Source organism: Corvus brachyrhynchos, unplaced genomic scaffold (genome assembly GCF_000691975.1).
Source record: "Corvus brachyrhynchos isolate BGI_N302 unplaced genomic scaffold, ASM69197v1 scaffold194, whole genome shotgun sequence".
Taxonomy (NCBI): domain Eukaryota; kingdom Metazoa; phylum Chordata; class Aves; order Passeriformes; family Corvidae; genus Corvus; species Corvus brachyrhynchos.
The window spans coordinates 4,536,725-4,564,576 of NW_008237890.1; the positions used below are offsets into that span (position 1 = coordinate 4,536,725).

Genomic DNA, 27,852 nt, shown 5'->3' on the forward strand with positions numbered 1-27,852 from the left:
TTACAGAATACCTGTTGCATATTAGTCTCAATTGCACTCGTTTCAACCTTAGAGGCAGCCGCCTCATTTAAATACGTTTTACAAACATGAGCAAGCCAGTAGAGAATCGTGGCTATGACACTTCACAGTTGTGTATGATGTATGTGTTCTAACCTTGCTTACATATTTCCAGCACTAAGGGTAAAAACTGCACGGGTTCCACACAGCACAATGCCAGGTTACAGTAGAAAGTCATTATCCAGAATTTACAGTTCTGCTGACTCAAAAGGAAGAAGTGGCACATAATTACAACAAGAAGATATTCACAAAACATGTAACTTAAACTCTCTTTATGTGGTCACATAAACACAACGTACAGTGGTAAACTCCCCCAAAACCAAATTTAAGTAACAGTCATCATTAAACCAAAAGAATGTATGGCAATGATTTTACCCTGTAACTCTTTCTTGATGTACTGCATCAATGGCATACCTTAACTTCACTTTCCTAGTTTACTGCTAAGCTATGAACATGGAAGTAATTACAGTTGTTGGCTTCTAACTCTCTCTGTAAACCATGGAGAGAAAAACTGCTGTTACTGAACATACACACTACAAATAATCATGTTTTGACAATATAGGTAAAGGATAAAAAAACCTGAGAAACACCAGAAGGAAAGCCAATGACAGCAATAATAAAGATCATGGCAGAAAGCATGTCAAGGTCACTTATGCCGCAGACTAAGTTGCTGCAGGCCAAAGGTTCATTCCATTCACATGAACAAATGCATTCATATTTTAAAGTAGAGGCTTCTCAATAATCTGGACTTGCTTAGATGCCTCAGATTTCTCACTTTTCAACAAATGTGTGAGAACACACCTGCCACACACTCTCAAATATTTACTTTGTGTAGAAAAAAAATTTCTTCAACTCATAAAGTCCATAAGGCACTTATTATTTTGATACTGTTTTCTGGATAAATGCTATGCCAGAGTCACAATTTTGTGGTTTCCAAGATGACCATTTTAAATATTCTGATAGAAATATGCTATTGTATTGTGTAATTTCTTTTGACTTCTTCTACAGAGAGTTTGATCTGTCTGCAAAAGAACTGCCCATGCTACCCAAACCCTTTTTATCAGTGAAGACTACACTTATAATCTTCACCATTTCTTACAAACTACCATAAACTTTTGACATTAAACATTTAATTTAAAAGGTTATTTTTCAGTATGATTCTGTGGACAGGGAGCAGATTACTTAAATGAGTAATCTGTACACTACAGATTGAAACACACTCCTTCTGAAGCCTATGCATTTATGAATGCTGACTGTCAAAAACCAAAAACTCTTAGCTGCGTATGAAGAGTTCTGAAAATCAAAAATGGAGAAAGAAATGTTGTCATTTTTAAAAACACTATGGATTTATGCATAAAATTAAAATGAATGCTTGATCCAAAGAGAAGTCATAGCAGCATATGTCATGGTCCTAATCTTTCTTAGGGTTAGAGACTTTTATAAATTGTCCTATTTGCATCAATAACAATGACAGCATCACAAGAAGCATCAGCTACAGAACTCTCAAAGAGTACAATGCAACCCCAGAATAATCCAGTAAGATGAACTCATTCTTTAAGTTTATATGTATGTTTTAGTTTGTTTATTTTCTTTTGAAGTAGTAAAATTGCATCAAAAGCTATTTCATTTATTTCTTAGAAAAGTTTAAAGCGTAACTGTGTTTATCTACAATGTGTTCTATTAGGTTTGGTATACTGAGCTTTTGTAACAGCTATAAAGATTAGAAAATATGTTTTCATTTTGATTAATTGAAATCTGTTTTTCTAAAATAAAATTTTAGCTTCTTTCAATAGTTTCTTCCACTGACAAGCATTTCAACAATTATCATAGGAAATAAAAAGTTAAAAATCTAAGCATTTATAAGAATGAGAGCACTATTTCTCCACCAACTTTAGTTTTATTGTCAGAGATAAGATATGCAAACACAACAGTTGTTGTAAAGAACCTGATGTAGAACATACTTATCTCTTTATGCTTGTGAAAAACTATTTTCATATTCAGAGAATTTCATTTCAGAATACTGTATTGCAATGAACAGTATCAGAAATGAACAAACCAAATCAGTTTAATGATTTGCTTTATCTAGCAATAAGAAAGTGCTAAGAAGCACAGCCTGGGTTGGAATGCAGCTATACCATGCTGAGTACTGCTTTAGCATGAGATTCCACACTAAGGATTTCAAATACCACAGTGCACCACAATCTCAACAGGACTGAAGGCTATGCTGTGCTTGGTGCTGAACTGAGGCACAGAAGGATGTGGATCTCAAACACCTGCATTCCTTCTCCATTCAGACACTCAGCTGCAAATCTGTGTAAAGCATTTATAGAAGCAGCAAGAAAATGTAGCATGTTTACATGAACAATTGTCATTTCACTTAGGTAGTCAGGAGATGGCATTTCAAAAGTGGAAATAATGCAAAACTCTTTTTGCATTCCAAAGGTGTTCACCTTCTGCAAGAGCCCCATAACATAGCAGAACGACAGGAGATCCTGTTGCCTTGATGATTTAACAAGGTACATTGGGTCTGATGAAGAAGAATGTTACTTCTCCTGAGATACAAGAGAGCAATATAGAAAACTGTGGAGAATGACACAAGGAATCCCTTGTTACAAGAAGTCTTCTGGAAACAAACAATGAACTATTTTTCAAAACTAACCGATTGGTTTCCTTCTTGTTCAGAATCAGTTCTACTTTCTTCCCATGCTGTCACAATTCTGTAATGCATTTCCAAATTCTGACAAGGATTGATTTAAAATATCAGGAAAAATCTCAAACCAGAACAATGTCCAGTAAAATTTAAAAGGACCACAGATGTTTGTTACATTATTTGGATTTAACCTAACATAAACAAAAGACAAATTCAGACCTTAAAGAACTTACAATATTTCTTGGGATTTGAGACAGGGGAGGCAAATGAAATAGTGTGCACAATTTCAGCAAGCTTGATCGTATACACTTCCTATTTTGAAAATACTAATTCTGTGCAGTTCCAAAAAAGAAAAAATTTAAAAAAAAAAAATATGCTGACTGCACTAATTACTGCTAGCAAATGAAGATGAAAATATCTCAATATAGAAAATTAGTACAAGTGCTCACTTGGTATTTTCTTATTATAAACTTTCTTGAGATTTTGCATTACTTTTTTTTCTAAAACCTTTCATATTAGCATATATGAAAACAAATGTGTAAATTATTTTGCTCTCAGTCTCAAGACCTGTTCCCTGGCAGTGTACCTTTTGTAATTTCAGCTGATGTTCATCTCCATTCTGCTTTTTTTAAGCATAGTATAATAGATTTTTTTTTGCATATTTAGCATAGGTGTGATCTTGCACAGAGCTCAATATAAAATCTAGAAAATATTCCCTAAAGCATATTGTTTGCTTCTCAAAAGCAATTACTTCTAAGTAAACTGGTACATTTAAACTCTCATTAAAAAATCATTAAGAGTATAATTCCTAATTATGTCCTAAAAACATGAGGGAAAATGTGGGCCTATGACAGGGAAGGAGGAATTGTGGTAATCTCAGAGCAGAGATACAGGCTACGTAGTAGAAAAACCTATAGCAAACATTTTTTTCCCTAATGAACTGTATGCTTAATCATGATTCTTGTACATTTACAGAAACTTGACTCATAATAATCAGAAAAGATAGGAAGACAAAACGATACTGTAAAGTTACAGCTTGTGAATAAAAGCACTGCCTTTGAACATATTACTTTCTCAAGTAACTGCACAGAAGCTTTATTTATATTCTAGATTTTGCATATCCGTTAAATACAGGTCCCTCAAGCCTATGCCTTTGAAGATTATTTTATTCATTTCACAGATGTGAAAGGGTAATCATTAGAATTATTCAAAATTAGCAGGAAATTTTACAAGAATATACAACCATCTTGAGGAATAACATGCCTCTGGTCCACCAATCCTGCAGTTGCTGACAGCAAGCTACCACTGTAGGCATATTTGAATTCTTACTCCTTTTTTCCCACTGATCTGATGACATGAGTACAGTAACTTATTGTCCATCACATGGCTCATGGAAATCCCAGGCCATTGTCCTTGTCATGCGCAGACTGACTGTAAATTTTAAGTGCTGGAAATCCAAAGCATGGATGAAGTGCTAGAACTACTGTGCATGCACTTCATTATTGATACAGACTCCCTTTGCTTTTGGACTTTAGAGATCTTTACCCCCAACACATTTGCGGCCTAGCTGAGCTGCCTGGCTCTTTTGCTTTTCTTTTCTACACCTGTTTTACTATAACTTCTGTGCTACAAGGCACAATGAATGACACTTCATCTCTATCTTCAGTTGCACAGCCCAAGGAATGCAACAAACATACAGGACTACACACCAAATGACCCCACCACTATGAATCCACACCTGTGTGTTATGAAACCAGGCCTACAGAAACTGGTAGTCAACCAAGGTAATGCAGCAGTCTATTGTCCCTTTCCAAATCTCTATGTACACGTCACAAAAGCTGCTAAGCTCCAGCTGCAGCAAGTGCTACCATGGCTGTGCAAGTGTTCTCTGTTCCTAAAGGAAAGTAAAGGAACTGAACTTTACTCTTCCCAACATAACCACCACCTGCTTTTGCTGCTCCTTTTTAGTTGCTTGCAGTATTACCAATTGACTATCCATGCTTCCACAGTGAATGCCAAGTGGACTCTGACTGTAGAACTTCAGTTAATTCAGCCAAAGCAGCATAGACTTGAACTGCAGGACTCAAAACACCCTAAAATTTTACTGAAGACATTTCTTTCTCTACTTCCAAAAGCTCCAAAAGACAATGATAGTCTTTAACCTATAGGCCAAAAGCTTATTTCAGTATCTAAGCATATCTCAACATCGGCAGTTCTTGAACTTTGCACAACACGGGTGTAGAGCAGCAGTGACCATACATAGCTACATAAAGCATTTTCCCTAGAGTAAATAAAAATATGCAGGAAGGGAAGAGAGACGCAGCATATAAAGAGAGTTGCTTTTGGTAATAATGCACCTTATAGCAACAGATAACAGTTTACTATTTTGCTGTTTTCTTTTAGCCCAGATAAAATGTTTCCTCAGAGTTTTCTTTAACAGTCATGAGATTATCACAGTTGGTGCAACAGATGTTGGTCCCTAGGAAGAATGGCCTGATCCTGTAAAACCTGCTTTCTCATGTGCAGGCCCTTTGAAATCAGTGGGATTTATGTAAATAGGGATTTGCAGGATTAGGTTTACAGTCTAGGAAGTCTGCAGTACTTCAGTCATACGTGTTCTAGTTTTGTTGCCTGGGAACTCAATACACCAGAATAGCTTCTGAACAGGCCTTTACAGAACATCCTTTACAGAAGCAATATGAATCTAAACACAGTCCTTGCAACATGAATTCAGCTTTAGGACTTTGAATTACTGTAAAACCACCCCTCCTGAGCCAAATGAGATTCAAAGAGATCAGATGAGATCCATATTAACGTACAAAATACAAGAAGAATGTCCCTCACATTTACAAACCTGCAGAAGGGGAGGAAAATAAATTAGAGATTCTTTTCTCCTTTGTCTTTCTCATTGTTCCTAAATGGAACACAACATTCTACATGCATATTTTCTACTTCCAGCACCAAAACTCAGAGCTACAAACATTCTGTATAAAGTAACTTTGGGTTACTATGGAGACAGAAGAAGAGAGATTACTATTCAGAAAACAACAGACCTGTCTATTGAAGGAGCTTCACAACTGGTGCTATTGGCAATAGAGATGGCATCCTCCACCACCCCCTACTCACACCCACTCTTGGGTTCTCCTCACACGGCCCCTGCCCATTCCTCCCCAGCCCCATATCCTCTCTCTTTCCTCACCTCACCCATTCCCCACACCTGCACAAGTTGTGGCAGGAGCTGGGTTACTGCTGCAGTTGTCATTGGCAAGGAGGCACAAACAGCCCAGAGCCACCTAGCACTCAAATTGTGGCAGAATCCAAAAAAGCTGATGAGTTTGAACTGTCTCTGTGAAAACAGTCTGTGAAGGTAAGAAATGCCGGCATATTTATTCATCACTGGCAATGTCCAAAGAAGCAGTTACTCTGCCACTCAGCTGTCTGTCCCTCAGACAACAAGAAATATGTCAGCGTGGCACTGGGGGGGGCCTCACTTTGAATCCTGTGCTCAGTTTTGAGCTACTACAGCAAATACTTTGAGGTGCTGAAATACGTCCAGGGAAAGGGCACAAGAGATGTTGACAGGTCTAGAGAAAAGCTTCTCTAGGAGGAGCAATTGTGAAAGTTGACATTCTTTAGCCTGGAGGTAAGAAGAAGGCTGAGAGGAGATCTTCGTGCTCACTGTAACTATCTGAAAGCAGATGGTTGCCAGGTGGTTGTCAGCCTCCTCTCCCAAGTAACGGGACACAAGGCAAGAGGAAATGGCCTCAAGTTGCACCAGGGGAGGCTTATATTGGTTGTTTGGAAATAAATTGATTATCAAGAGAGGTGTCAAGCATTGGAACAGGCTGCCCAGAGAAGCGGTTGAGCTGCTATCCCCAGAGGCATTTAAAAGAGGTGTAGATGTGGTGCTCAGGGATTAGTGGTGAACTTGGTGGTGCTAGGTTACTGGTTGGATTTGATGATTTTAGAGTTCTTTTCCAACTTAAGTGACTAGGATTCGATGTGCGGCTTTCAAAGAGGTCATGTATTACCAGTGATAGAGAAAGCAGCAACAAAAACTAAAGGCACCTTTTCAATAAGATATGTAATACCTAGGATGAGTACCCAACACCATGCACTCAGACTGAAAGATACATATCAAACACCTCATGACAGACACAGTCAGACCCATATGCATATATTATTACTGGAAAATAAAACACACATATAACAGACACAAGTTCAAATTAATCTGTTATGGTTACTCCAATGGGCATATTTTTCCAGAGTAGATTGACATCATCCTGTGGGGAACCCAAAGGAGCAGTGTACATGAAAGCACATGAAGATGCCATATGAATGTGATTTTGCTGCTTTCAGGACCCACATGAGCTTCCTCAGACCTCATCATGATGTCTCTGGTTTTCACTGTGTTGTTATAACACGTAGGCAAATTTTGGCAGAATCAAATTTAAAAATTGTAGAGCCTTTTTGAAACTTTTTTGTCATGTGTAGATTAATCACTAAATTTTCTTCTGTTCATTTTGACACCTGTATCCAGGCCATTTACCATGAAAGCCAAAGACTTCATAAAACATTTTCTAAAGCTGTCACTAATCACTTTTTCCAAAAATACAACCCATAATTATTACTATTCAGCAGTCACATCTACATGATCTAATATTGCTGCTTTATAGTGTCTCAAATGCACTTTTTGGTCTCTGACACAGGTGCCTATCAATGGCAAGAGAAGTGTCATGAGCACAGCGAAGGCAGAATCTCATTATACCACAACATGGAATTTAAGGAGAAGTATATGTTTAGCTCTCTCTGTAGGTTCCTCACCAGATGGAATAGGGAGTTCTGTGTTAATGCTCATCCTACTGTGAAACACGTCAGCAAGCCCAAGTTACCAGTAATATGACTTGAATTCTGACAAGGTCAGAGTGGCTGGACTATATTTAAAACACTTTTATCTTACTGCAATAGGATAATGTGTTCTAAGACTATATACTGCAGGAACATAAGACTCTTCTGCTGGTTTAACCTAGGCTCAGAAGCTTATGCTCTGTGCCATGCTTCACGTTAATTACAGCTGAACAATGCAGAAGAACAGCACAGGACTCTAATACAGCGCCAAGTGAATTAGTGTGGCCTTCTGATCAAAGACTAAGCAGACTATGTCCAGAAAAGCAATTAAGAAACTGCAAAAATCTGAGAAAAATTTTGTCTGATTTTAGTTGCTCATTGTTTGTGAAGTCAAATCTCAAAAAAGGAAGAAATTTGACTACTGCATCAGCGCCACTGAACTCCGAAATTAGAAGGAATATCAAGTGATCACCTGAAACACTTCTCTGCTAGACAACTTGATAAAGCTTAGGTGTGACATCTTGGTAAATGTTCCGTAAATCTGTCCTTGATAAAAATAACACTGTCCTCATCATTAAAAAGATATTGATTTTTTTCCATGCACATATTCTTAACTGATGAAATGTTGAGTCTTTACTTCTTGACCTACCTATGAAGAAGGCTAATCAGAAAGTTAGAAAGTTTCTGGGTATCTCCAAATAATTCACACTTTTTTCCTCATGTACACAGAGCAACCAAAACTAGCCAGCATTGAAAGCCATTATTAGTTCTGTCAGTTGGATGCAATTAGTAGTGTGTGACTCCTTCCAACAACTGTTGCAACTTCATTCTAGGACTTGGTTCATGCTACTGAATGATCAATATAACTGTTTGACTCTATGATGATCCTAGTCCTGAACGTGAATTACATCTTTGAACACACATTCTTTACATCACACAAATATTGAAGGACAAACAACAGATTAATTTCTGGCCCTAATGCTGTGTTTGTGAGTGCTAAGAAGCCATTCCAAATGTTCCAAAAAGGATTAATGCAGTATAACTAGTCAATTTAATTACTGAAAGACCAGTGATCCTCATTTTACTGTAAGCAGCTTTTCCTTTATTTGGAGGTTGTAAATAGAACAGAAATCATTACAGGACAACTATAATTCTTGTCCCAGAATATTCAAGTTATATCCACAGTATAGTGAAAGAATACATGATAGGCCAAGAAAGACTACATAGACACACTGCATTTGTGTATGACAATGCAAGATCAGCACACATTTTAAAATCTACCATAACTCCTCACTATAAAGTGCAAAAAACAATTCTTATGCTCTAAGTAACAATTTGATATGTTTTCTTCACTAAAAAGAAAAATAAAGGGCAGCAATTGAGCCAGTTAAAGTAATTACACATACCTTTAAAACAAATTCCCTTGGGTTTAATAAAACCAACTAAGTCTGTGACTCCTACAACATAAGCCTCTACAAATGACTGAACTGCTGAGAGTAAACTCACCTATGAATGCATATATGGTAAAATCAAAACCTGATATAATTTAAATTATATGTCTGAATCCAAAAGTCCAATGAATTCTTCAATTCTCTTTTCTGCACAAGCCAGTTATTCTTTAACTGGAAGTTAAACAATAGAATAAGTTTTGATGTTAACCCTTGTTTTGCTGTAAACTGCACTGTGTCAGTACCAGCTGGAAAAAAATGCATGGACAGATTTCATTTTTGTAAATTATTTTGACCTTCCCTCTCTGAGAAGCAGACATAGTAATTTTGTAGCTGTTGGTATGGTTAGCTCATTACCAGCCCTGAAATATCATCATAGAGGAAGGAATGAGGAAAGCCATGACTAAAGGAGTAGAGCTATATGGCATACTGGGTCCAAAAGGCACAGGTTACTAAATATTTAGGAGCATTTCACCACAATCAGTTGGGGCTTCAGGCAAAGCTAGGCCCTCTAAGACACAGTCCTGGACTAAGCCCCTACAAACCAACGATCTCCCCATCAGCTGCCTCACAAACCAAATTTGTCCAAGTCTGGGAGATGAAACAGGATGGCCAGCATATTCCAGGCACGGGTACACTGTTACATTAGCTTGGGTTTCATCTCACCAAATTCCTGACAATCCATCCTGTGCATGGGACAACAGTGAAGGAACTTAAGTGTGTTCTGAGCTACTGACCCACTTGACCAAAAACCTGTGATAATAGCTGAGAGAAGGTTGGGGAACCAGACTGAGCTCACAGGCCACCCCGGCAGGCATTGCAGATGCCTCCTTTGTGGTTGAATGTTGATGAACATCCATACAATTGCCCCATAATGGGTGTTTCTTTCGTCTTTCGGTCTGGAGTGTATTTTCACCTCACTGTCACAGGGCAGGGAAACTCAGCGACCTCCCGGTGCCATGTCCCATCCCCAAGGGCCAGCAGTACCCAGAGCTCCTGCTGCATGAAGCAGGGGTGAAATGAGGAGCGGTCTGCGCACAGCCCCGGTCCCCTGTGCCGGGCCAGCCCTGCTGCGCGGTTTCGCTCTGACACCATCTCCCACGGAGCAGTACCACCTCAGGGCTTACAGGCAAGGAATGCTTTGTGCTGGCCCTCCCTGCTTGGGCAAGTTTCTTCTGTCTGGGCATGAGAAAACTGTGTACAACACTTCTTTATGATACAGAGCCCTCTTGGGGGCTGGGCACAAGCACATGGGTTTTGCTTGCTGTAGCGGAATACAGGAACTTTTCAGCTAGTACATTATCTCAGTATTTATCACAACCCTTGCTGGGCCAGCACTGAAGCAAGTGGTGTTGTCTCTCCCTGGGACCAGAGACACAGAGATATTAATTAACTTGCCTGCAGTCACACATGGCAGGGCTGGGGACCAGGGACAAGGATTTTGAAGTCCTTACAACTAAACATTGAGTCATACTTTATATTGTCATCACAATGATAGCATTCAAGTTCCTTGCACCAGCATTCCCACCCTCTTCCTTCAGAGGAACTAGGTAACTGCAATTAGAAATCACACCTAGCTTGCAGAGTTTCACACAGAAGGAAAAGATTTCATCATATACAAGTCCACAGGAATGCTGTATGTAAACATACCATCTGACTTATTTTTTCTGTTTCAAGAAACAAAAAAGAATAAGTTTACGAAGAAATAAGGTGTATTGCAGAAATACAAACCTGCTCAGATGCTGCAAAAGTCAGTGCATAGTGCTGTGAAAGAATATGGGGTTTAAACTATGTCAGTTCAATTGAATAAATCCATTCATGTGAGCAAAGTCTATGGCTAAGGACTTAAGAACATACCAATTATCTGATGGTCACGGGAATACAAATTTACTTGTTTTGTAATGTTGCCAGTACCAGCCTATAAGCCATCATAACCTAGCCAAAGTTTTTGACACACCAGTCACTGATTTTGAAAGGCTCTATGGCCTAAAACCATGTAACAATGCAGCATATGATTAGATGTAATACCCATTTCAATAAAATAAACTGTGCCAACAGTCAATTTTTGGTAGTTATGGGAAGCACAAAGTCCACATCAAGAAGCTGACATTAGCATCTGAGATACTGAGAGCAGGAAGTCTGTCAGGGTAAGGGGCCAGTGACTACCCCCCACCAAGAATAATTCCTAAGGACAAGTAGCTTTCCCTAGAAATAATGCATTTCACCTGTTTTTTTGAAAGAAGTAATATAAACATTGCTCTTTCTCCCTTTCACTAAGTTTAGATACTGCATCAAGCATAGTGTTTAAAGCCCTTTGCTTAGAAACCATGACTACTCTTGAATACAATCTAGGTCTTTAGAAATCTATGTTTTGGTACTAAAGAAATCAAGAGCCACTTATGACACTGACAGGAAACACTCCCCCATTTCACGCCAAGAAATTATTTCAATCGCTCCTGCGGCCTAAAAATTGAAGTGGTTTGCATATTCATTAGATTTTCATCACAAAATATTTTCAAAGCAGAACCTTCTTCCCAGCACATCCCACTCAGACAAAGCTCACAGTGAAATGAGATTGACTAAGACTGATGGTGTTTGCCCTTGAAAAAAGTGGTGACCCCGTGCACACCAATATAACAGAAATGCACAGCAGCCTGAGAGAGGATAGAGTTTTCCTCCAGCTCCCAGATTCCTGCACCAGCTCTTCTACTGTGAAGGGCTGTCAATTTGTCCCCCTCACTGTCAGCAGACAATAGGTGGTGACATCAGGAGCACTTCCAAAGGAGGATACAGATGCTCTGGAGGCACACTGGGGTGTAAATTTGGGGCCGAGGTCTTCTTGTCAGCAACTACCACAAAGAAGTGGAGGATGTGGCATGGCCAATGAACAATGGAGAGGTCAAGCAGTTCACAGCCATTTCATGACCCAGACAAACCAAGGTCAAGAGATTCAGGTAGCAACTTGGCCTGGGCATGAGTTACAGCACAAATGAATTGTTTTAACAAATCAGCTTTGGTCAATTAAACCTAACAAGATGCGTTGCATCACATAGCAGGGTTCTTGACACTAAGGCCAGGAGCTGAGGCCAGCTTCATAAAACACATCTTTTAACGTGGCATAACAAACTTAAAGCAATCTGTCTAGAAACTGCAGATGTCAGAGTAAGTTGTCTTTTGATTAGGGGAATTTTTCCCACTTTAAAATCAGGGACACTGGAGTCATCCCTTCAAAAAATCTGGCATCATTCTCAATGGCGTTACTCAGGCAATGGAAAGCTGATGCTGCAGTAAGTATATTTGTTATCTCTCAGACAATGCACATCTGTAATAATCTTCCAAGCATTTCCCTGTTAACCACTTCATAAAAAAGGCTGAAAATGGTCTGGCGTTTTAGCCCAATGCAATTCACAAGCAAAAAATGTGTACTCTGTGAATATTTTAATTTCATTTAATTTCTAAAGGCATGGAGTTTGTAATTACTGTTCTCTAAAGCATGCACAATGTTTTGTTTCTATTTTAAAGAAAAATGTATAAATCTTATGATATCTCAGAACACAGCTTATGAAGGATATGGCAAGGTAATTGACTGGAAATTAAAATACCATGCTAGGTTTAAGATAAATAGATAATTATCCTTCAGTTGTTTAAATTGGTCCTTTATGAAAAATGTATAGTAGCTCAGGTTAATATATCTTGGAGACCAGAAAGTCAAATACATAAAAAATATGTTCAAAACATACATACTTAAAATTATCAATTGTCAAATAATTCCAAATAACATGGAATATACTTACCTGTGCACAGCATTTGCCTCCAACAAACAATCACAGATTTTTTTTTCCTAATTTCTCAACAGCCACACCAGGTGTCTCAGAGTTCACTAACTGTTCGTTTTTGCATTTGGCTTTCCTGTTCACTTTCTAAGGAAGAAAATGGGAACTGTTTTGATCAATTTCCATATGCATTTTTTTCAGGGGGAAAATAAGAAAAGGCCCACTTAAAGCCAGAGAGATGCCTTTAGTGAATGTGCCTTTACAGAAGGACACTGGAAAACTTAACATGTCCCTTCTGCTCTGAAGATAAGCAGTTACTTATGTAAAAAGTGCAAGGTTTCACTGAGAGAAATGAACACAATGACTGACGGGGCTTCAGCTAAGCTTTCACACCACGCTACATCACAATAACTTCTTGTTTCAATTCTGTTGCTTGGAATAAAAACAAACAAATATATATGTAGTTTAAAAATTCCAAACCCCACAGGCAGTTAGGAGAAAATTAAGGTTAAAATTACACCAAGGCCCCTATAATTTTAAGTCGCTTTTCTGACTTGAAGAGGAATCTGGGATAAAGTGGGATGTAACACGCAGGAGCCATAGGTCATGAAGGCAAAAGCTCTTGTCCTCAGGCTAGCTAACAACTTTCAAAATACTACTATTGATAAACACACTTTAGACTATCAGCCCTTCCTCAAAATTCCCTGCAAACACCAAGTCTGAAGTGCCCATCTACCACCACTCTCTTTGGGGGGAGGGGGGAAACTAGGACAAAAGTCACATGCCAATGTTGATATTCCTAAGAAACAGCTAAAGAAATGTATTTTAAATTAAAAAAGCACAATATACTTCAGAAAATGAAAGAACCACCCCCCCCCCCGAGGAAAACTGGGGGGAAGAGTGTAAGTAATCTTTTTGTAAATAAAAACATGGTGGGGGAAAAGATAAACAGCAATATACTTCAGAAAATGAAAGAACCACCCCCCCCCGAGGAAAACTGGGGGGAAGAGTGTAAGTAATCTTTTTGTAAATAAAAACATGGTGGGGGAAAAGATAAACAGCTGTGCTAGAAGAATCCTTCCAGCTTCACACACAACTCACTGGTACCAGACAGTACGATAGACTCACCAAAATTAACTCTGCTTTCTCTTAGACAAAGCTAATAATCTAAGATTTACTTCCCCTTTACTAGCTTATGAGACTTTCAAACCTCTTCTAATCCAGGCTTCACTGCCCTGAGCCTGGTTTTCAGCAAAAACTTCTAAAAATTCCAACAGTTCAAAATTCAAAAAATTAAAAAGAGATACAGAGTAAAATCATGAAACCTCCCTATAATTAATGACATCTTGTTTGACATCTGTCAAACAAACTGAGTAGTAACAGAGACTTTCTTCCCTTTTCACATTCACTTAGCATCTGAGAAGTAGCTCCACATAACAAGCCTTCTTCTTCACCCCACAATGGAAGGAGCAACCCTATTCAGTTAAGATAGCCATTTAACTTGATCTTAAGATCATCCTAATCCAAGCAATTACATCAAAGAAACATTTCACCTAGCTGTTGAAACTGGAAAGTAGCACTTCAAGAAACCTCTTGAATTAGTGTTTGGCATTGTAGACCACCATTTCAGAGGGCCACCTGTCCTTGACATGATTATGTTACTACACTAGCAGCAGGGAAGAGGAGAAGGAGGAAAAGCAGAAAAAAATAAGGAAAGCTAGAAAAAGAAGCAGGCTTGACAACAACCTCATGCAGTTAACTTTAGAATCCAACCTGCGGTAGCATTTAGCATTTAATTGTTTTAATGAAGTTTTCACAGTTACTGTGAATCCAATATGCATGACAATTTAAGAAACTAAAACATAAAACTCTGCTTTAAGTTGACGTATTTCCCTTATGAATTAGTGATCTTATACATAGTTTAGAAGCATTATTTTTATTCACAGTATTATTTCTGTCTGAAACTACAATGTAGCAAGAATTTTCTGATTCCTTTTCCATTCTTTTCTTTCCTTTGTGGCTTCTTGCTGTTGAGCTAAATGTCATTCATAAATAACACTGACCTCTACATATTCAAGTGGTTTCACAGAGTTTATTTAAACTTAAGCTTCTTTTGTCTTAAAAACAATTGATGTTATTTAACCCTGTGAAAATTACTCCTCTTAGTGTATCAGGTAAGAAAAATCAGAATGAGGTAGTTGCTCCTTCCTAAAATGCACATGAATTTAATTCCTGTTAAAAACAGTAATATTAAGTAATATTAAGTTCTTTCCCATGAACCTGTCATACAACCCACAACCCTGCTCTGAGGGAAACTTTTTTAAATTAAAAAGAAAAAAAATAAACATTTTGAATTCTTCAGATCTGCTATCTGAAATTCACACAAAAAATGTTCTGAAAAAATTAAAATTGCCAAGTGACCTTTCAAAATGTTTCAGTATCCTACATCTTCATAAACAAAGTAACTATAATAATCAATTGAAAACCACTATTACATCCATATATACACTGAATTAGCTTCCATTTCCTACTGGCAAATGTCCTTCTTGCCTGCAATTTTCAGTACAACAATCAACAAAATAGTCGTCCAAAATTTTACGTTAGAAAACTGGAAAATAATACAGCATCTTTTTCCATTGACACAAAAAAATTTTTTTAAATTGCATTTTCTGAACGCCTCAACAGACTGGAATTGTCCCGAGTAATTCAGTTTTAAGAGGCTTTATTATTCCCTATGAGATTTTTAAACTACCAAAAGCTCTTTTCATACTGGAGCAGATAAAATATAAACTCATACTTCTTGTTCTATACTGGCTTCCTGATTCAAAATGAGAATTTAGAGCAAGGGATCTGCATGCCATTTCACTATGCAAGAAACAAGGTCCTAGAGCACATAGAAGCCTGTAGGTACAGGCAGTAATAAGCTCTATTTCCTGTTGTTCCTGCTGTAACTCATAATTTGCTGTGTAAACTCCCAACAAATCACCTTGCACTTTGACATATCCTTCTGCAAAACAGGCAAAATGTTCTAGTGTGTGTTCCTAGGTAAAGTACTCAAAAGGAGGCAAACCTTTAAGGTTAAAAGAAGTAGGAACAATCAGCAAATGGTTGATTGTTCTAAGCCCATTGCTTTTTTATTAATTGTATGTGAGAACATCAGCCCACACAAAAAATGCAAACCCTCATCCAAAATCTATCTGGGTGGTGTGACATTTAGGCATATGACCATAATATTACTTAACCAGGAACTGCTCAAAATATTATTTTGAGTGTGATTTTAAGTGGAATTTCATGTAGTCACAGCAAACTAACCAAAATAATTTTATTATCATTTTAAAATATGAAAAGAACGAATACACAATAAATTTTCTCTACTTACGGAATGAAAACTAAAATGTAACATGAAAATTAGTATGCAAAACCTCTTTCAAAATCTGAGCTCCCTATAGACATAAATTCAAAAAATTCAAAAAGCTTTAAAAAAGATCAAGCCATTGGTAAGCCCACCCACTCATGCAATTCAGAAACGTCACGTTAAAAAAGAATTATAATTCCTTCTGGAAGAGTGCACATTTTTCAAGAAAGACAAGACACACACGTTGCCAGGACTGTCTGAACTGGGAAAGTGATATCCCCACGTGGCTAGAGATTGCCACTTTGCTGGCATTAAGCTAAGGGCAAAGGAGTTTCTGCCTGATGCGGCGGCAGCACCTTGCACCCCAGCTGAGGTTATCTGCAAGCGCGCTATTTAGGAGTGTGGGCACCACACCAGGGTGTGCCCATGCCCCCTCCCACACCCCCCGGCGGGGCATGCCACCCGGGCCAGGGCAGGGCACTGCCAACCTCCCCAGCACAGGGGCATCTAGGCACGAGAGTCCTGCACAAAAAATTCTGCCCTTGGCCGGCCAGTGCCCTCGCTCTTCTCTCATCTTTCTCTTGCTTTTTTCTTTTTTTTCCTGGCTCAGCATCCCCCCTTCAATGCTCAAGAGACAGGACACAGTCTAGCAACTCAGGGACTCACACAGGCCAGACTTCCTTCTGTGCAGCCCTTTGGGTAGAGCTGCTAATCCTTCTTATTAATTAACGAGATAATAGCAGTTAACCAGAAAGCAGTATTAATGTTAACTATCTAGGAAACTTCCAACAGAAATGATTTATTCTTTTTGCCAATTTCCTGGTAATAAAGTCACACAGCTGGAGCCATGGTAGCATCTTGATGGTATAAGAAGTTAAGAAACGAAGAGTGCCTGAACACTATAGGACTAAGGGCATCTGCATCTATTTTCTGCCCTGCTCCCTAGATAGTTTAAAAGATCCTCTCCTCCTTTGACTCCAGAGTTTATTAACAGCTGGGAACGTGGGCTCCCCCAATTATATCACCCTTACATAAGGACAAAGGAGAGTGTAAACAGTAACATGACTGATCAGAGAAATGCACTCTGAGAGGCACATGGACTAAAAACACTTAAAAATGTTAACATTTACATGTACTACTGCTTCAGTTCTTTAAACTCTCAAAGCATTTCTCAAGGTCTACTATGCTTCATTCATTCAGTATATGCTGAATTACCTAACATCAAGTTTGCATTTTATTTATGCTGCAAAAAAAAGTAGCAGAGATGATGAGGGAATTACGAATTCTGCAGACAAGGCACATTGCTATAGATATTTTGTGTTTTAGAAAAAAAAATAAGGCAATTTTTAGCTTTTTTTTTTTAATTAGTCACTGTAAGAGTAAGTAAAACATCTATCTGAAGGAAGGATTTATATTATCTTGGTTCTGTTGCAGCAAACAAGTACTGCAGCTTTCATTCACTGATTGTCAAAAACTTTCCAATGTGCCCACTGCAATGCGGATGCCAACCAACGAATCAAAGGCATTCAGCAACTAGACAAAGAGGGTCTGATGCCAACCTCGGTGCCACTGGCAACCATTATTGGCATCAAGCACATTGTCTGCCTTTTTTTTCCCCTCTCCTGGCACTCGACAAACAAAATGGCGGTTCTTGTAGCAACGGGAACACAGCATAAGTGCTGCGCTGAATCAAATACCATCAAATGATTTTATGGACTGAAATGCATTTCATACCAAAAGATAGATGCTCTCTGATGCTGACAGAAAAAAAAAAAGGGGGCAATTCTGTCAATAGAAACAATGTTCATACCATTTTCAAGTTTGGGTTTTATAAAAGATCTGTGTGGGACACACACACGCCCCTGATACCCACAACAAGCAGAGCCCCTTGGAAGCCTGTTATGATTAAGAATTATTTTGAAGTTAAACATTGATCACAGTGTATACTTCACAGTTTCTTCTTCCATTTCAGTCAAAGGAGCAGCATTGCAACCTATGTCAATCCTCTTTTCTTTTTTTTCTTTTATTTAAGAGGATAGCAGGAAGAGAATAGAGGGGGAAAAGGATGCTGAATTTTGAGATGAGCAAAAAGTAGAATCTGAGGAAGTTCATCAATGATAGAACTTCATAGATCAGTCCTTATTTCTTCTTTCAAGGCAGACATGGAAGTAGAAGCTCTTTTTGTTAAGAACTGAAAAGATTATTGACACTTCTAGATCTGGAAATTGTCAATATATTGTAAGATTACTCTGCACTGCAATGCGGATGCCAACCAACAAATCACAGACATCCTAGGCTAAACAAAGAAGGTCTGATGCCAATCCTGGTGCCACTGGCAACCATCACTGGCACTCAAACTATCCTTCCTCCTCTTTTCTCCCCCTAATCTTCTGTTTTAAAGCAACAAAAAAAGCAAACTACTTGGCCCCCGTATTCATTTTATGTGCTAATTCCTTGTTCATATTTAGTCCAGGGATTGAATTGTCTCTATGCCTCCAGTTAGTTTTTACACGATGCTATTAGGCGTGTTTATATGTTTGGAAAGATAAATAAAAAGCAAAACACCATATGTATAATGCAGCATTTTGGTTGACTTCGTGCGTATCTTTCACAAAGCCTGGCACTCTTAATCAAGTGCACTGCAAAGTGCCACAATCAACCTGCTTTCAATGAGTATGGAGAATCAAAGTTTGATAAAATGGAAAAAAAATACATAGACAACTTAATATGACTTCTTTGAGAAGAGAGACAACAGATGTTAATGGAAGACTTACTGTAAAGCAGCAAGACAGATACAAAATACATGCAGTTCGCAATAAATAAAAGGGTCTTCTATGAGTTACTTGGTATACAGAAATTATCCAGCTTCATATTCAGTATATTCTCAAAGTAGCATTGTGTAACTTTGAAAGTTATAATATTACAGCATGCTTAACTAATTTCCAGTTAGACAATAGTGTTTTAAATAAACTTATATTCTCAATACATTTAAATCAACAAAATCAGCTATGCCCTGCAATTCCTTCTCCCACTTCAAGTTACTGGCTTTCAACAACTTATAAGTCAACAGTGTGTTAACAGTACTCTGACCCCAGTTTCTTTGGCTCAAGTGCTACTTAAACTGTTTTGCCTCCCTTTGTAGTTTTGACTTCTAGAGACAGGTAAATCCACAGAATTAATCAGTAAGCTATGACTTACGCTACATGAATTCAAAATATAATTTGAATTTTTTTCCACAAAAGGAGTTTAAAGGTGAGAATTATTTGTAGTTAAGCTATTTTGTTTAATGTTGTCAAAGAAGTCTTTCTTCCTATATTATTTGGGATCAGATTTACCAGACTCTGCAGCTACTTAAAGTCGCTGTAAAATATCCAAATGTGTCTAATGCTGTGGAGAGACAAAAAACACAAAAAATACTAGTGGGGGGGGGAAAAACCACTTTTTTTTTCATGACAAATAATCAACAAAGAAGAACCTGATATATACATTCATAAAAACAGTTCTTCACTTGCATGAGCAAATGCTAAAAGGGAAATTCACTTAAAACAAAAATATTGCATTGTGTATGTCTTCTCTTAAAGAATGAGTATACACCAAATGAAGACATGCAATTTTACTTTTTTGTTACTAACAAAATCAATTCAATTTGTTCTCTTGTTAAATCCCATAGTTATTTATCAAGCATCAGATAACTGCCTGCCATCTGCCCTTCTGCAGGCCATTTCTACCTACCACCAGGCCAAGTTGTGAAATGGCCCACCATCTGCAGATGGTCAAACTTTCCCTAGTTGAGATGTGCGGCTAAAATGAAATGTATTATTACTGCTGATCAGTCAGCATTACAAAGACATTTAGAAGATGGTATCATTACCAGAAAGAACCAAAATTACTCTAACAGAGAAAAAGTATTTCAGAAGACCTAGTATTGGAGAAAAAACAAAACAAAACAAAACACCTCTTTTTTCTACTTACAGCCATTTACAATTTTAGGGAACCTGCCAATGGGTATTGCTATTGAATATGCAATATATGCAACAGGGCTAGTAGGTTTTTTCCCTGATATATGATTATCAGAAGCCCTGTTTTTATTTGCATTCTGTAAAACTAAGTTTAGGAAGTTTAGCTCTTTTTCCATAGAGCTCCTACAATTTTCCACATTTCAATTACCTGCCAAATAAAAGTATATGAGTATGATTATGAAAATATGCTCTTCATAAAAATTTCTCAAAATATTTTGAGCTGGATCTTTGCTTTAAAGCTCAGATAGGTAAGATGAGCTATTGATGTAAAATATGAATAAAACATTAGATAATGCAATTCTGATTCTATTTGGCTTTACAAGAAACATAGCCATGTATTTCGAAGCTTTTACTTTATAGGTATGAGAAAGTCTACAATTGCTCTTCAGTGTAATAGCAGATTCATCAATTTAAGGATGACTTCTTGATTATTTGTGACTACAAAGGCAATAATAAATATTTGTTGTATTTATTGTGACTGTGCAATTGCACATACCTCCGTCTGTTATTAATAGTACTGGGGTGGGGGGTTGTTTTATTTTTTTTAAAAACACAACTTGAAAACAAGAATGTTTTCTGAAGTCACAACTAAGTATTGCCACTTTTTCGTAAAAAATGGAAGGCAACTTCAGTGGAACAAAAGTACTGCCGTGGTATGTGTCTCTCTCTCTTGAAAGAGGCATGTATGTCAAATATGCGTGTCATTTACACAGGTCTGCAGGAATATGTGTGTATTTAAGTATATAGGTATACATGCTGATTTACAAATGGGTATGTAGCCACATTACATCTATAGACCACAGAACAATGTTTCAGTGGAAGCCAGCCAACAGGGGAAACAGGGCTATTTGGAATCAGAGTTTGACACACTAACATAGAAACATGACAATCTGCTTCCTACCTTGTTCCTGCACGTAGTATGCCAAAAACAAATCAAGCTCCTTGACTGATACTGTTATGTGATGTGGCTGGACGCAAAGTGCTGGATTTGTGCAATGTGGGGATTTCATGAGACGTTCTCCATCCGTACTTTCCAAGGGGATGCCTTTGAACAGGATCACCATGACTAGATCCAGACGCCAGACTTTGTCAGCCTGTCGCAGGCAATCGATTCTCCTAATCTTGCCCTTCTGGTCAGGATTGGACAACACACAGCATGGGTGCTTCTTCCCAGTAACCGTGAGCACAAAATCCTCCCGGAACTCTTGGCGAATATCTTTGCGCAGCTTGGCCAGGAGCCTGGATGCCCACTTCTGTTTAATTTCAGGCTTTTCACTAAGTAGCTCATCCTTGACTGCTCTTTCCTCATCCTTTGACATTCGTTTCTCATGTTTTTTAAAGTACTTGCGTTTTCGAGCCTGAAGATTGAACCAAGTATAGGCAATTGCACGGACATGTGGAAGAAGTGCCTCAATGAATGGGTGAAATTCATCCTGTGGAAAGAAGTGAAGGAAAAAAAAAGAAGAAGAGAACAAGAATACTCAAAGTCAGCAAGTTCTCATAACCAAAGCAGTATCAAGAAACGTTTCTGAAAATCTTTAAGTGAAATACAAGACGAAGAGAATAAACACTTTAAATTTACGCAAATTTCTGCATAACACCTTTTATGAAATTATTACTGTTGTCAGGCAGTAGACGAAAAGTGCATAGAGAATCACATTTTTCCCGTGTTTCATTCTTTGAAAGAACCGTGTGAAGATTTTATTTTGTACTCCTCCCCTCACTTCATCCCACAACACTGCAGAGAAAACATAATTTAAGAGATGCTACCAAGATGTTTTCTTCCTAACATTTAAATATTTGAGTGAACAGATAACATCAAGAAAAGTACCATTGCACAAAGAGGACACTATACGGTTTTAAAAAATCTGAGCAGAAATGTTCGGAAGGCTGAGGCAAATGCCACAGTTCATTTCTCTTCTCTGTGGCACAGAAACACAAAGCATATACATGCTCAGTGTAATGCCACACAGTTCCCGCTTTTGGAGCATGCTCTCAGCAAGAGACTGCTGGTGGCACAAAGAGCATGCGCCATTAAACTTGATCCATTTTCTTATCAAACGTCCAACATTCCAGCACTGAAACAGCACCATTCCAGTGGTGGTAACTAGAGAAACCAGTATACAGTACGGAAAAGCAGGCGAAAGACACGACATGTCATATACAAATCCTGAACAGAAGCTTCTGTACTTTCAGCTCTTCTGGCTTCCCTCCCACCACCCCCCAAACTCTGTAAAATTAAGAGTTTATGAAGGTGAGAACAAAAATTTCATTTATGTCCTTCCAGCAGCTCCACTGAGGGTTTTGAAGCCCCACAGAGTCAGTTAATTTGTTAACTGATCACATGAGTGTGGCAATTATTCTAAACCCCTTAAAAATCAATCTGAGGTGTACAATGAAAAATGGCAACTTGGCACAAACTTTGCATTCTTTGTGTTTCTGCATGCTGTGGCAAAGAGACATTATGAGTCCACCACTGGTCCAATGCTGCTTTTGTGAAATCCATGCAATTTATTTACAGTTTCAAAATATCCCTTTCTGTCATTTGGCTTCACCTGCAAGTTCTTATCTTCTGCCTAGCAGCCATATGGATTGCATTGAGGGGGTAATGCTTAGTTGTTGTCTACAAGCACATCCTATAGCAATTAAATTAATTTCATTTGTCTGCTTAAAGTACCATCCTACACATAACTGTTAATATCTAAATAGACCTTCCCCAAAAACTTATTTTCAGTGAAAAAATCTGCTGTTTAAAACACTGCAATCTGCTTATCAAGCATTACTATATTTTGGGTTGAAAGGGAGACCTTAGGTGAGGTATCTTTCCTCCTGTGTGCAGGCATATTTCATTTTAAATACCAGATTGCTCATCATACTTAGTGGCACAGTGCAATCAAACTAAAACTGAACCTTTTTTATGCAATTATATTCAAGAATACAATTAACAAACTACTATTTTAGTTACACTGCTAGACAAGGAATGAATTATGTTTAATCAATAGGCTGATTAACTCCATTAGGTAAAAATGATGAAAGTAGAACTAATGGTCTCAATTATAGAGTGCAGACTGCCATTGCAGAAGCTTCAGGCAAAGAATTCCATGTTTAAATCTTTGAATTTCAAACAAACTTCAACATTTCCTGAATGTTAAAAATCCCACTAGATCTAGTTACCTCTCTTCCCTAACCATCCTTAAATCAAACTGAAAGCAACAGAAAAGTTACAAACAGTTTGCCTATCACATTGTCTTCACAGGAGAAAAAAAATAAGCAAAGGGGGGAAAAAAGGGAAAAAAAAGCAGAGTGGCAATATAGGAAGATACTTGAGGACATAAACGATTTTGCTACAATATGATGCTGGAAAAAGACCTACAAAGGCAACAATTAAACTGATTAGTAGTTTCCAGCACAGATTTGAACAATTCTGATACTATACTGGCACATAAAACTAGGCCGTGGAAAGAGTTAAACCACAATCTGTTCTTTGTGTGGGAAGGCAGTACTGCTCTGAGCAACCACAGCCCATGATAAGACTTCCCTATCTTCATACACTTTCTGATGCCATGCTTTTTTTCCTCTCAATTATAACCACTAAAGAAAGTTTATTCTTTCTCCTACAGAAATCATTTTAATTGAAGTATTCAAATAAATATATTTTTTTTTAATTAATGGGAGGATAAAGGCTGTACACGGTTAAATCCTCACAATGCATTTTAGGTTGAATAAAACATTTAATACATATTCTGAAAATTCTAACATCTGGGGCTAAAGGTGGGGTGATGGCAGGTGGCTGAAGAGCTTTAGGGAAAATTAATTTTTGCCTCAATACAATGATTTCCCCTACATCTAAACAGACTTTGGCATTTATAACTTAAAATGGCATTAAAATAAACATGGACATATTCTACACTAGAAGAATACTGCACATCTAGTTTTAATTTTGAAGAAGAGCATCATAAACTATTTCAGAATGACTATGTCTCGAGGTAATGCATATAGTATTAGCAATAATAACCCATAGTATTTTATATCTATGAAAATTTTATAGAGAATTTCACTGTTTAAATTCCATTCTGTAGCAGTTGAATGTTTCCTTTTCAAAAAGAGGGGAAAAAAACCCCAGAAACATACACACCAAAAACTCCAACCTTTAAAAAACTGTATTAAGGTTTTTCTTTCACAGCATTATTAAGTCCTAAAGATATAAATACAGCTGAAAAGTGTGAAGGATAAACACAGCAAAGAACATCCTGTTTGAAAGCAATTTTATCAGATTTTTTGAGCTATTCATTGTGCACCTGGAGTATTTTCAAATGAAAATACTACTGGACATGGAGAAGTGCCCATAAAAATGATCCTAAATGGACATTTGCAATTAATCACACACATTCTCCACCAAATCTCCTAGAAAGGTATCTACAGAATTTTACTTTTCTCCCTTAATATTCACATAGACAATAGTGCATTATTTTTTGGTTTTATGTGGCACTTATCCATGTGTCACAGTTGCTCTTGCAATGAAGTGATTTATGAAGGTAAGATTTTCAAATGTCATATCAAATAGGTCAGGTGAACCTTGTGTACTGGAAATTTAAATAAAATGGAAGTTACTAAATAATATCTATGTAGCTTGTAAATAAAGGAAAAATAACAGTCATCTAATGACGATAGATAGGCCAGGTTTTCTATATGGAAAAGATAAAGAGAATATGCAGTGCCCTTCTTCTATCTTCCACTTTTAAACTTTGTATCAGCCCATGAAAGTTCAAACTGGGGACTGTATAAGAAATACACCGGGCAGAAGTATAGAAATTTTATACAGAAAACTTCATCTACTCAATTTCCCTGCATAAATTTTCTCATGCCTAGTGAAACAACATATAAGAGCAAAAGAAAATACAACATATTGTGGGTTTTTGGACTACTGTAACATAAAAATAAACGATGGAAAAAATATCACAAGAGAGGAGGCACTAAAAGGCATGCAGTAACTACATCCTATTCATGCCTCAGCAAGACAGATAAATGCAGTCTCCACTCATTCCAAAACACAGAGAAAGATGTATATGGGAAAGACAGAAAGGGAGCCCCCAAAATTAAATTGCATTTGGTAAGCTTTCTTTGTCCTTGGATTAATTTTCACCCACAAAACTTTTATTGTAAGTGTGATGGGTAATACTCAAATTGCTAAGGATTGTCTTAAAGCTGTACTTTGGATTTTAGACTTGTTTCTAAAACGTGCTTCAGCGCTCTCTCGGCACAAACTGAACTACCACTTTCTTAAGTAGCTCCATCCAAACAGGTGTTCTGTGTTTGCTTTTACCAAAATATTTTCTTCTGAATATATATTACCACAGTCAATGTGCATTGCAAGAGTCCTAGAGACAGAGAACACAATAGAGAGAACAATTTTGTCAGTAATACTTTAATGCAATTGCTACTCTAAGTGAGATGAATCAATCTTTTGCCTTAAACAAATAAAGAATGCAAGGTATAGGATCTCATTGCTGGTGTAATTTTAATTTTTAATTTATGTAGAGAAAAAATTATTTATAAACCATTCGTATCATTCCAAGTAGGTAGGTGGTAAAAGATTTCAAACTAAAATCAATCCGCTGCAACTACGTTCCATGCATGTATCACTAAATGGGAACCGTCTCTGCACAGCACATGGTAGAGCATGATTGTAAAATATTATGGAGAAGGTATCAATGCACAAAAGCCAGGAACTGCTTTCTTGAATTAATGGCAGGAGAAGTACATTGTAGTGGGTTCGTATACACCTGAGTGCAGTATTTTAAAACAAATTTGTAAAGAATGAGGAAATCTATTACATCAGTGAGTCCAAACAGCAAATATATGAAAGAAAATCATTTGAGCAGGAAACAAGATAATAAATTACCACTCTAAAAGAGGTGGTTGTGAAAATCTTTGTCTCAAATGCAAAAACTGCTTTCTTAAGTTGTACTCTCACATTTATATTCTGATGCAGAGGTCTTATTGCCTGTCAATAATTTCACACACTGGACAGCCTACACAGAATTAATTTTTCTAACCACAGATTCCACAGTAAGTAATTATTTCTATGTGTGTACCTGCAAGCATGTGGGTATCTGTTACGCAAAACACCTCGTATGTTTCTCTTTTGCAGAAGAAATATCTCAATAACACTTTTTTCCAGCTTTCTTCCACTGCAGCTCACGTTTACTTACTGAAAATATCCATATCTAAGTCAATCACACTTAGATGCCAAACAAAATATAAACAATAAAAAATGTGTCAGCCAAAAAACTACAGGACTGCGTCCAATCACTGAATAAGCCTTATCATTGTTTCCATCTTCAATCACAATTTATGAATACTTTACTCCTTTTGAATTACAATGGTTTGTAACTGGGGAATAACTTATATCATATTTATTTATTCACGGTGCAACTGTAAGTGCATCGCTGGCCTCTCTATAGCAGCCTTGCAGCAGACCTTACTTTCGCACATTTTCTGCTTCTTTAGCTATTTGTTGCACCAATGTGGAAGCATGCAGTTATCGCTTAATCAGTTTACATCACATCCTCCTAAGACAGACTTTCACGAAAGCTGAAAACTGTCCCCGGGCTTTGCAGACCGGGTTTACCGTCCGAAACAAGCTCCGGTGCCCCGACGCTCGCTCGCCGATACCGCACAAAAAAACGCGACGCCCCCCGCCGCTCGGGATCGAAAAGCGGCCGCGAGTGCGGTTGTAAAAAAAGGCTCGGTCTTTCCCCGTGCTGTGGAGAGTGCATGCTCCTCCGCCAGCACCACAATTTAGTGGGGAGGGGGAAAACGCCGTGCCCTAGTATAACAGAACGAGAAAACACTGCACAGCTTGGTCATCCCCGCTCACATCTCCCTCATTGTTGGCAGCCTGCATATTATTAATTAAGCATAAGACGGGATTACTTCGCACCGGCGAGCGGTCGTGTTTTGTCAAAAAAAGCACTTTTCCTTTCAAACCCTTTCATTAGGCTGTATGTAAACAGGCGAGCTGAAAAGAGTGCAAGTCGTTTGATTCCAATCAAATCAATACTTCTCAAACCTGTTTTTTTAGCTTAATTATGCTCATTTCCAGTTTGTTAACCTTTGACTTCTTATGCACCAACAATTAACAGTATTTGTCTACGGGTGACACTTTGAATGGATCTCCCTAAAACAATGGCCTGGTACAGTTTATTCTCTAATATTGCCTCCTGAGAGAGGAGTTTGGATCTGACAAGCAGTTACAACTGTGCTTTAACCCGTTACAACTACCAGCAATGACTCATTAACAACTCACATACATATAAATATTTAAAAAAAAAAAAATGCAAACACGTGAAAATAAATAAATTAACAAATAAATTAAATAAAAAACGTCTATACCTGAGTGAGACAGATTGGAGAATACATCATGACTTCGCTTTGAGAACACGCTGCCCGGAGAGCCCCTAAGAAAAGCCTCAAAAAGGAATAATTTCATCTATTCATTTTACAGTCATCTGAGACTCAAGGAAGATGAAATCAATCAGGACGGGGCTCTGCTCTGGATCACCACAACTTCACAACAAACCCCAGTCCTCCTTAAATAGCCAAAGATTCAAGTTCACTCCGTGTGCTAGATTTCCCGGGGTGAAATCCAATCTACACTTTTAACCCTCTTGTAGTCGGCGGCGCAGGAGTCTTGCTTTTG

At 37.8% G+C, this 27,852-nt stretch overlaps 1 protein-coding gene across 6 annotated transcripts in view; it reads right to left on the reverse strand.

Annotated features, from left to right (window-relative positions):
- Positions 1 to 27,852, reverse strand: part of NFIB (nuclear factor I B) — a 263,106-nt gene that overhangs the window by 140,576 nt on the left and 94,678 nt on the right. For 3 of the 6 annotated variants that reach the window (XM_008632558.2, XM_008632561.2, XM_008632560.2), the window contains exons 1-2: positions 27,546 to 27,852; positions 21,052 to 21,583 (exon numbers count right to left, since the gene is read on the reverse strand). In XM_008632558.2, coding sequence (XP_008630780.1) covers positions 21,052 to 21,583; positions 27,546 to 27,575 — 562 coding nt within the window. In that variant the 5' untranslated portion in view covers positions 27,576 to 27,852. The remainder of the gene's footprint in view (positions 1 to 21,051; positions 21,584 to 27,545) is intronic. The other 3 variants (XM_017732876.1, XM_017732878.1, XM_017732877.1) reach the window with 1 other exon arrangement.